Source organism: Myotis brandtii, unplaced genomic scaffold (assembly GCF_000412655.1).
Source record: "Myotis brandtii unplaced genomic scaffold, ASM41265v1 scaffold420, whole genome shotgun sequence".
NCBI lineage: Eukaryota > Metazoa > Chordata > Mammalia > Chiroptera > Vespertilionidae > Myotis > Myotis brandtii.
Window position 1 is genome coordinate 2,077,010 of NW_005366109.1, and position 10,880 is coordinate 2,087,889.

Genomic DNA, 10,880 nt, shown 5'->3' on the forward strand with positions numbered 1-10,880 from the left:
GTGCCCTGAGGTCTCGAGTGGGAAATGGGGGAAGGGTGCCAGTCTTTCCACCACCTCACTCCCCAGCTCAGGGCTCAGGGTCTGAGGGGCATAAGGGCCGGACCTGGGGAACCCCCCCTCCCCAATCAGAGCATCCTCTTCTTGAGGAATTGAGATATGGAGAAACAGAGAGAGACAGAGGGACAAAGGCAGAAGGTCAGAGAGTCACAGAGAGCCAAGCGCCCCGCTGTGATGCCAGGAGGCCTGGCCCTGTTGGCAGGCTTGGGAAACAGCAAGCAGCTACTTGTGTGAGCAGAAGAATTAACGTGGGGACTCCAGCACAGCGGGGGGGGAGGGGCGGGGGGTCCCAGAAGGCATGCCCATGGGCGGCCGGGCACCCCTAACCCCCAACCCCCAGGAGGCTGCGCAGGAGGAAGACAAGTTGGACAAGGGCCCCATTACTTCTTGGAGCTGGTTCTGTTCTTAATTCAAGCTTTCTCTGCAGCCTGTCTTGTTGATTTTCTAAATGGGAGAGAGATGAAGCCAGCAGGGAGTGTGTAATGTTTGCACGCGGCAGAGCTGTGCCTGTTTTTAAAAAGGCTTTGTTAGGAGATGCTGATGAATGAATGAAGCCCCGTGTCTGGTAACATGAGTGAGCCCCAGCCCTGGAGTGGGGTCTCTGAGAAAAAGAACTGCATGTGGCCGGGGTGCCCCAGAAGGGCTCTTGGAGTTGACATGTACTTGCCTGGAGAGCTTCCCTTCTCTGAATGCTGTACCGACTCCCTCATCATCCATCCATCCATCCATCCCCTTCTTCCTGAGCATCTTCTGTGCTGGAGCCTTTGGGGGCTTCTGTGCCTCGTCCGGTCTCATGACAGCCTGTTATTACAGCATCATGGATGCTGCGAAGTCTATTGTGTTCAAATAAATGGCCAAGAGGAAGCTATCCGAGGAAGCTGTGGGCTTCTCTGCTTCCCCCATGCCTGTCCGCAGCTCCACGCATGGCAGATCCACGCACAGCAGCTCCAGACATGCCAGCCACTCGGCAGCTTCTATTGAGTGGACAGCACATGATGAGGACCTGGATGATGGTGGCAGGAAAGGCTGTGAAGTGCATCCTGCCCTGGAAGCGTGCTCCTGGGGGAGACCCCCCAAAGTCACACATGCATACACACGGACCCCCCCCACACACAGCTGTGTCCACACACCTTACTGTGCACCCTGTTGCCTATCTCAGACACCCACATCTCCAGCCCCGAGAGGGGCGCCCATCGAGGCAGACACGGAGGGGGCTAGTGCAGAAGCCACTGAGGGGACTGGCACGAGCGTGGGATTGCAGTCCCCCCTGAGCCTCCTGAGCCGATCCCTCTCCATCTGTCGCGTGAGGATGGACAGTCTGTAAGTCAGCACACACACACCGAGCTCCCGGTGAGCTGAGCGCAGGCTCTGGAAATGAGTGAGGCTCTAGCTGGAAACCAGTTGCATTCGTTGCCATTCGCTGCAGACAAATGACCCCACAACTTGGCTGCTTGAAACAATTGTTACCTCGAAGTTTCTGTGGTCGGGAGTCTGGTTCACCGTAGCTGGCCTCTGGCTGAGGGGCTCTGACAGATGCAGTCCAGCTGTCAGTCCGGGCAGCTGTCATCTCAAGGCTGAGCCGGATCGGAGAATCCACTGCCAAGCTCACGTGCGAGGCGGAGGGCAGGAAGCGGAGGACCTTGCTGGGTGCTGGGTGGAGGCTGCATTCCCTGCCGCAGGGGCCTCTGCCTTGGCTAAGTGTCCTCGTGGCATGGCAACAGGTGACCTCATTGAGCGAGAAAGCCCAAGACAAGCCTTTTCTAACCTTTCACGAGAGTGTTTTATAACCTGATCTATGAAGTGTCACGCCATCACTTCTGCTGTGCATCCTGTCACCCAGACCAGCCCTGGTACAAGGCGGACTACACAGAAGTCATGAGTGAGCCCCAGTCCTGGAGCGGGGTCTCTGAGAAAAAGGGTGTGGATGCCAGGAGGTGGGGACCTCTGGGGCCCTGATAGAGCTGCCACCACCGTCAAGTCTCAGCCCAGTAGAAAGCGCTGTTGCCGTTCTCGTGGCTGTGGGCCACTGTGCACTTAGTTGGGCTGCCGACATCAAGGTTCTGTTTCCACCCCAGGCTCTCCCCAGCGCCTTGCAGGTGTGCGTGGTCAGGGAACCAGTGTCTGGCGGGGCGTCCGGTGCCTGAAGAGATGGACTGAGATGGGCGTGTGGGCTGAGGCCGTGGGGGAAGCCCAGCAGAGGTTTGGCCTGTTCCCACCTCATGCAGCATGTGGTCCCCCGCCCCATGGCCCTCTCTGTGAGGAAGGCTGAGGAGTCGGGTGGGCGTGGCTCCACCGCCTGTTCTTCATGCACCCAGACCAGCCTCGTTCCACACCTTCTGGAAAGTGTGGTTTGGGCCAGGCTCAGAGAGGGGCTGCAGGAGGGGGAGGCCAGGAAGGAGAGGCTGCTGGGTGTGGGTGCGGTGGCCCCAGCCTGCCAGCCCCTCTCCCCTCTCTCTCTCTCTCCCTCTGCTCTTAGGTGTTCCCTTGCTGTTTGTCATCCCCTGGGGCATTGTCAAGTACCTCTATGAGGACGAGGGGTGAGTGCCCTGCTCCTCGGGGTGAGTGTGCTGACGTCCCTGTCCCCAAACCCCGTGTGGTTCCTTGGCCCCTGGGGCCTGTGGCTGGGACCTGTTGGGAGGATAAACTGAGGGACCAGAGCTGAATTTCCGACTAGTTCTCTCCTGCCCGTCCACCCTCCGTGGGATTGTATGAAGACGAATGGTGCGGGGCCTGTGGGGAGTGTGGCGCCCCCTCCAGGTTCTTCTATAAGAACTGAATGAAGTGTTTGTTGCTTTATGTATGGCACTGTGTACACACATGCCTGTGTTCACGGGCTCACGTACCTCTATGTGTTTAGGACTGTGTGTGTGTGGCTGGAAGGCCTTTGTGTGGGTCTGTGGAGTGGTTGTTGGGTAGCTCCCGGTGGCAGTGCCTGTGTGGCTCTGTTCGTGTCCCTTTGATGCCCAGGTGCCTGCACTTCTGTGCCCTGTGCCTACACTGTGCCAGGGTCTGGGCCCCATTGGGTGCCTGTGTGTGTCTCCCCTCTCCAGCTGCTGGACCAGGAACTCAAACATGAATTACTGGCTGATTATCCGGCTGCCCATTCTCTTCGCCATTGGGGTGAGTGGCGGTGTGGGGGTGGCCCTGGGGGTGCTGGGGAGGACAGGGGAAGTGTGTTGTGACAAGGCCTCTGGCCACCCTCCCGTCTGCCCTGCAGGTGAACTTCCTCATCTTTGTCCGGGTCATCTGCATCGTGGTGTCCAAGCTGAAAGCCAACCTCATGTGCAAGACGGACATCAAGTGCAGGTGCGTGACCGCCGGCTCTGCTGGGCACCCTCCGCCTTCCTTCCCGCAGAGACCGATCCCGGGTGCCCAGCTTAAGGCTGCGTGACCTTCTCCCACCTGGGCCTCACCTGGGACCCACGCCTTGCCCTCCTCCCTGTATCTGGGCAGCTCCTGGGCTTTGGGGGGCTCGGCCGCTACCTCCCTCCCTCCAAGCAGCCTGTCCCAAGGTATTGGGGTGGGAGGGTGACAGACCCAGATGCCAGGCCTTGGTGGGGGTTTGGGGCACAGAAAGGGAGAAGAGTTCATGGGGGAGGCCCAGAATGACATCTCCACCCGCCCCCAGACTTGCCAAGTCCACATTGACGCTCATCCCCCTGCTGGGCACCCACGAGGTCATCTTTGCCTTCGTGATGGACGAGCACGCCCGGGGGACCCTGCGCTTCGTCAAGCTGCTCACAGAGCTCTCCTTCACCTCCTTCCAGGTGAGCATGGCGGGGGCCCTTCCCTGCGACGTCCTAGAGTGAGGGTGGGGCAGAGCCAGCCGGCAGCAGGCAGATAGGCAGCCAGGCCTGGAGGAAAGTGGTCCTTGCCCAGGTTATGTGGTTGGAGCCGAGCCTGAGCTGGAATCCCCAGGTGCCCCGATGCCCAGGCCAGTCTTTAGAAAGCACATTGACACGAAGCCTTTCCGGATGTAGCCGTGGGCACCCAGCCACGAATTGGTCTTCTCCACTAGTATTAGCAGATGCTGCTTCGGGGGTGCGAGTGTCAGTGGGGGCGTAGGAACATAAGAAACTGGTCCCAGCCTCTCAGGAAGGTCATGGGATGGCCACCAGCATGCGGGCCTGTGTGTGCACTTGCACACACACTCACATGCACACACTCACACATGCATGCACACACAGAGAGACACACATGCACACACATGTACTCACATGCACTCAGTCACATGCAGACACACGTGTACACATACTCGCATGCACGCAGACACATGCAGACACGCACATATGTGCATGCATACTCACGTGCACACACATTCACATGCACAGAGACACACATGCACACAGAGACACACATGTGCATGTGCACACACATACACACACTCACAGGTGCATGCACACAGAGAGACACACATGCAGACACACACATGTACTCACACACACAGTCACAGTCACACGCAAACACACGTGCACACACACAGATGCACACATGAGCACACATCATGTACTCACATGCACTCACAGTCACATGCAGACACACGTGTACACATACTCACATGCACGCAGACACATGCAGACACGCACATGTGTGCATGCATACTCACATGCACACACATTCACATGCACAGAGGCACACATGCACACAGAGACACACGTGTGCATGTGCACACACATACACACACTCACAGGTGCATGCACACAGAGAGACACACATGCAGACACACACATGTACTCACACACACAGTCACAGTCACATGCAAACACACGTGCACACACACAGATGCACACATGAGCACACATACACACACAGATCGGAGTTCTGGAGCACGTGTCTCCTGAGTGAACATGGGGCTGGGCCGGGGAAATCCGCACGGTCAGAGATCCCTCCTTTCTGGGCCCATTGTCCTCTAAGGGAGACGGAAGGGCTCCTGGAGCACCTGGGCAAGAGGACTTCTTGTCCCTCCAGAAAGGAGAGGAGAGGAGCCCCCCAGCTCTGGGCTTCCCAGTCTGAGCAGGGAAGGCTGTGGCTGGAAGCCCATGGAGCTGGGGACCAGGGCCATCTGCAGGACGCTGGCCTTCCCCCCCCCCCGCGTCTCCCCCTTCTCCTGCCTCCTACCGCCTCCTCCCTGCTGACGCACCTCTCGCTTCCAGGGGCTGATGGTGGCTATCTTGTACTGCTTTGTCAACAACGAGGTAAGCCTGAGGAGGGGTGTGGGCACCCTGCTAGGTTGCCACCCTCAGTGTTCTGGAGCTGTTCAGTGGGGACCCCCACAGTCTTCTAGCTCAGACCCCCTACTTAGCAAACCCAGTTTTCTATGTGCAGGTCTCTCCCCCCCCCCCCCCCCCCCACACACACACCCACCCCCCACCACACACACACACACACGTGCAGGCACACCTAACCATCTGTGAGTTTGGGGACGACCCAGCCTCATGGTAAGGGAGTCCTGCGTGAACAGGTGGTGAGACTGTTATGAGGTGACTCAACAGATGTGTCCATGCCCAGACTTGGGGCTTTAATAATCACTGTCTCAGTTCATTGTCTCAGCCTCTTCCCCAAAAAATCCCTGCTAAAATTCGGGTTTGACATCCCCGTGTTCCACACCTGAGAAGACTGAAGGTCAGAGACTAAGAAACATGCCGGGTTTGACCCGGAAAGAGTGGCAGGGCCAGGACTCCAGTGAGTTCTGCCTGGAAGAAAGCCAGCTGCCCTTCTTGTAGGCAGGCCAGAGCCCGGGCCGCACGGGAGCTCCCCCGTGGCCTTCTGGCTGCTGGGCTGGGAGGAGAGGTTCTGGCTGACCCCACACCCTCTCCTGGAGACCCCATGGAACCACAGCCCTCCCTCTCTGGGATGCCCAGCTCCTGGGAAGAGGGACTGTCTGTGTCTGTGGGTCCCTGGGGGAGGCTGCTTGCTCCAAAGTACCCAGCTTTGTGCTAGAGCTGGAACACCCCCAAGCCATCGAAGTGGAGATTACAAATCTCACAGCTCCTCCACACACACATCTTCCAGGGGAGAAAACAAATAAGAGTCCCATAGGCAGCACAGGGCCGTCTGGGGAAGTTTCCACAAGAGGCCTGACCCCCAGCAGAGAAGAGAAGGTAGGCACCCCTCCCCACAGTCTGGGGGGAGACTGAGGCCTCTGGTAACTGCATCCAGGTCACTCCAGGTGAGGGTTTGCCTCAATGGGCCGGAGCTCAGGTGACCCAGGGACACCATTCATCAAAGACTTAGCTCTCCATGTGGTTTCTGTGTCACTGAGTCCGGGATCGGAGCTCGGAGATCTTAAAGTCTGCTTATTCATGCAAATTGTACTTTTGCTCTGGGCGTGGGGGACAAGGGGAGCAGCGGTGGGGACCTTGGAGTTTCAGGGATCTATGAGATGCCAAAGAAGCAATGTGATGCAGCAGGAAGGATGAAGGATGTGGGCAATGGCATCAGATTTCCGCTCTGGTCCAGGCCCCATCACCTAGTGAGCTGTGTGACACTGGGTGAGTGACAGGCCCACTCTGAACCTCAGTTTCCTCGTCTACAAAACGGAGGTAATAATGCTCACAGGGCGTGGACTCGGATCTCTAAGGGAGGGAGACACCTCCGGAGCGCTTGCTGTGTATAAGGTGCTCAAGGGTTTTAGTGAATCCAATCCTGTGTAATAGACGTTATCCCCATGTTACAGATGAGAAAATTCAGTCTGCACCAAGTGGAATGAATCGCCCCCATTCGATGGCTAGAAGGTGGTAGAGCTCGCAGGCTGTGGGAGGGAGCCTACGCATGCGTCGGGGCTGCTGGGACTGGGGAGGTGGAGGCAGCACCAGGCACAGGGTGGCCCATAACCAGGTTTTCGCCCATCATCAGGGCAGGCCTCAGAGGGCTGGCCAGACTCATGGGGTGGGGTGGGCCAGGCAAGGAGGGAAGGCGGGTGTAGAGGACGCTCAGAGGGATGGCATTCCCTACAGCGATGGCACGGCCAGAGGGGTGGTGTGCCACCTGGCCCAAAGCTCTGCTGCTTTACCTTCTGGGGGACGGGCAGGGTGGCGGGTATCCCCTCCCACGTGTGCTAGGCAGGGGGGCAGAGGCCTGTGAGGAGAGAATGGGTCTCCTTGCTGCCACTTCTCACTCGATCCCCCAGTCCCATTTCCCACTATGCCTCCCCTTCCCCCAGAGCCCTGCTGGCAGCACACGCTCAGGTATCCCCTCCCACGTGTGCTCGGCAGGGGGGCAGAGGCCTGTGAGGAGAGAATGGGGCTCCTTGCTGCCACTTCTCACTCCATCCCCCAGTCCCATTTCCCACTTATCTCTCCCCTTCCCCCAGAGCCCTGCTGGCAGCACACGCTCACCCCACCACACACACACCTGCACGCACCTGTGCAATGGCTCCCCACCACTTCTGTGGAGCGTCTCACCTGGACCCTGTCTCAGTCACTTCTCCTGACTCCAGCCCTTAAAGCCCACTCACCCTGTCACCTCCCTCCTCACCGGCCTCCCCAGCCCAGCTCAGCGGTGAAGGAGGGAAGGATGGGCACATACCCCCGCTCTGCTCTTGGCAAATAACTTGACCCCTGATCACCAGATCCCTGCTGACCTCTCCCAGGGGCTCTCCCAGGCTCCTGCCTTGGGGTCCAGGAGGCCCCACCCAGTGCACCTTTACACCCTCGTGGAGACGCCTCGTGCCCTGTAGCTCCCGGCATGAGGACAGACCTGTCACCATCACTGGGCCACAAAGGCACCCATGGCTCCTGGGCCGAGGCCTGTCCTCCAGGCCCAGGGTTGCCATGGCAATGCCAGGTGCTTGTGACCCGAAGAGAAAAGATGGCCCGGGCATTGGTCCTGCGTGGCTGCCTGGCACCTGCGGCGGATGGGCGGGGAGCAGGCCCAGGGAGGGGTGGCCTGGGTGAACTTGTGGCGGCTCCTGTTCTCTGACTCCGGAGCCTGCGTGCTGGTCCCGTTCTGACACTGCCTGGCTGTGTGGCCGGCAGTCGCCTTGCCTCTCTCCCCAAGTGCAGATGGTGGTGAATGAGCTTTACCAGTTCACCCCCAACCCCAGAGCCTGGCTCGGTGCCCAGCCAGAGAGGCTGTGGGAGGCAGGGATGGGGGTGGACTTAGGGGTGCAGTGCTGGAACAGGTCCACACTTGCGTCGTTGTCCGTGTGGCTCCATCTTAATAACCCGGTAACAAGGAGCCCAACGTCAGGTGCTTATTCGTTATTCATTCATTCGGCTCCTTTAAGAAACACTTATTGAGTACCGACTGTATGCCGGGCACTGTGTCAGGTTCGGGACAAGTGAGGTGAGGAAGGTGTGGTGCGGCCCTCCCACCTGATTTGGGGGGCGGGGCGGGGGCAGAAACAAGTATGGCCAAGAGAGTCAGGGGAGGTAGGAGACTGGCTTTGGAGCCAGCCCCGATCAGTTCAAATCCTGGCTGAGACCCAGAGAAATATTTTTAAATAAATTTTTTATTGATTTCAGAGAGGAAGGGAGAGGGAGAGGGAGATAGAAACATTAATGATGAGAGAGAATCATTGATCGGCTGCCTCCTGCAACCCTGGGCATGTACCCTAACGGGACTCTGTGACCTCCTGGCTCCACCACCGAGCCAGGCCAGCCGGGCCCAGAGAAATACTTAAATACCACGCACCTCAGTGCCCTCTGCCAGGAGCTGTTCACAGGGTCGCTGTGAAATTTAACTAAAATAATCCATGGAAAATGCTGCATGTAGTAGCTCCCAATAACCGATGCCGTGTAATGAGGGACCGCAGCGGAGGTTCGGGAAAAGTGCCGAGGTTGATGGGCACAGAGGCACGGTGCCAGCACACTGGGGAGCCCTGGTCCTGTCCGGTTTCCTGCTGGGGTCCAAGTGACCCCTTCAGTCCCTGGGGTGGCTGCCCATGGATGTGCCTCAGTTTACCATCTCTCCCCTCATACCCCCAGTTAATGGCTGCTGCACAGAGGCCACCATTGTCTCAGATGTCCCTGTCCCAGCTGTGAGCACACACTCTACACACACTCTGCTGGGCAGGGAGCTGGCGCGTGGCAGGGGCTACACATGTCCACTCCCCCTTCCTCAGCACCTGGGCCTGGGCTCCATGGCATGGCCTGGGGCATCTGGCCCGTCCTGGCAGGCAGGCCCTTGGCACCTCCTCTCCACTCAGTGCAGAAGACATTCTTTTAAGGGGTGGTGAGCGGTGTTGATGGGCTCAGCTGGGTGGACGTCGGCCCTGCAGCAGCAGGAGAAGAGGGGTGTTTGTGCAGGGACGGATGGGGCATTGGCAGCGAGCTGCTTCCTCCAACTGCTGGCAGCTGGCCATCCAGGTGGCGGGGGCCAGAAAGGGAGGAATCAGGCCCCGAACATTCTGGTGTGGGGAGACCTGGGTGCCAGGGTGGGGCACAGGAGAAGTTCTGGGAAGCACTTATGGGAATGTCCCCAGAGGAGCCCTCCAGGCACCCTGGGTTGGATGTGCAGGTCCCAGCAGCCCCCGGGGGACCTGAATCACCAGGGCGTGGCCACGAGCCCATGGTGACTCAGGGATCTACAGTGTCAGTTGGAGTTGATCTCTGTGCCCAACAACGAGGTCCCCAAGCATCAAGCCTCTTGAGAAGGCTTTTCCCAAGGGAGCCGGAGCCCAGCGCAGCAGGGGTCCTGGTTGACCTTACCTGGCCGCACCTCTGGGGTCGGGTCGGGACTGGTTCCTGGATGGGATTAGTTCAAGCACAGGCAGAGAAGCCCTCATCCACCACCCCCTCCTCACTGCTGCTCCCTCCCCGTGAAGCCCGGGGCGTTTAGAAGGGCCGGGGCTGGCACCGTGACTGGGGGGGGGGGGGGGGGGAGCGGGGGGGGGGGGGGGCATGCTTCCCTCTCCTCTGTCGTCCAAGCTGAAAAGTCAGAAGATTCTCTCTCCTTCTCGTCTCCCCCTCATCTTCCTGCCTTTCTCCCTCCTGTTCTCTTCGGTTAAGTGATCCCGAGATGGATGGTAAAGGTGCCTGGCGAGTCAGAGTTTAGAGATGGAAGGGACCGACTAAGCCATCAAGCCCATCTCCCTCCTGAGTTCAGGCGGAAAATAGGAGACAACAATAAACAGTTTTATTGGGATATTAATTTAGGCGCCCGAAGGCCTTGACTTGTGTCTCTTAATGCAATGCAGTGGATGCTTCCCTTCCTGCTAATGTAATAACGGCCATCCTGTGGGCAGTCGGGTTGCATGATGGCTTTTGTCCCCCTCCTTTTCCCACGGAAGGTCCAGCTGGAGTTCCGGAAGAGGTGGGAGCGCTGGCGGCTCGAGCGCCTGCACATGCAGAGGGACAGCAGCATGAAGCCCCTGCAGTGTCCCACCAGCAGCCTGAGCAGCGGGGGCACAGTGGGGAGCAGCGTGTACTCCGCCACCTGCCAGGCCTCCTGCAGCTAAGCCTGCGGCACCTGCCCTCCCAGGTGGGGGAGACCCTCCCAGGTGGGGCCGGGGAAGGGAGGGACAGCTGCTCTCAAACAACACCCCCCCTTCCCCTGCTGCCCCTTCCCCAACCCATCAGACAGGCAAATGGGCAATGCCTCCGGGACGTGGACACATTTTCTCTGAGGAGAAGCAGCTGCTAATTTGATCACTGTGGCGGGAAGAGAGAAAAAGCTATTGCTGCTAAAATGAGGATCTCTTCCCGTTAAGCCACAGGCCCCTGGGGTTCCCCCAGACAGCAGCAAATCAGCCCCAGACTCAAACTTGAGGTCAATGGCTTATTAGTGGGACTGCGGCTGTCGGAGGAGGTGGTCCTGAGAGAGGCGGACATAACCTCAGCCAGACGAGAGCTGGGTAATGCAGCCGCTGCCGCCTCGGGGTG

General features: G+C 58.9%; 1 protein-coding gene across 1 annotated transcript in view; it reads left to right on the forward strand.

Annotated features, from left to right (window-relative positions):
* Positions 1 to 10,540, forward strand: part of GLP1R (glucagon-like peptide 1 receptor) — a 25,351-nt gene extending 14,811 nt beyond the window's left edge. Inside the window, exons 9-14 of the mRNA XM_014545719.1 lie at positions 2,534 to 2,594; positions 3,108 to 3,177; positions 3,275 to 3,363; positions 3,686 to 3,824; positions 5,211 to 5,252; positions 10,289 to 10,540. Of these exons, the coding sequence (XP_014401205.1) occupies positions 2,534 to 2,594; positions 3,108 to 3,177; positions 3,275 to 3,363; positions 3,686 to 3,824; positions 5,211 to 5,252; positions 10,289 to 10,456 (569 nt within the window). The 3' untranslated portion in view covers positions 10,457 to 10,540. The remainder of the gene's footprint in view (positions 1 to 2,533; positions 2,595 to 3,107; positions 3,178 to 3,274; positions 3,364 to 3,685; positions 3,825 to 5,210; positions 5,253 to 10,288) is intronic.
* Positions 10,541 to 10,880: the final 340 nt, after the last annotated feature.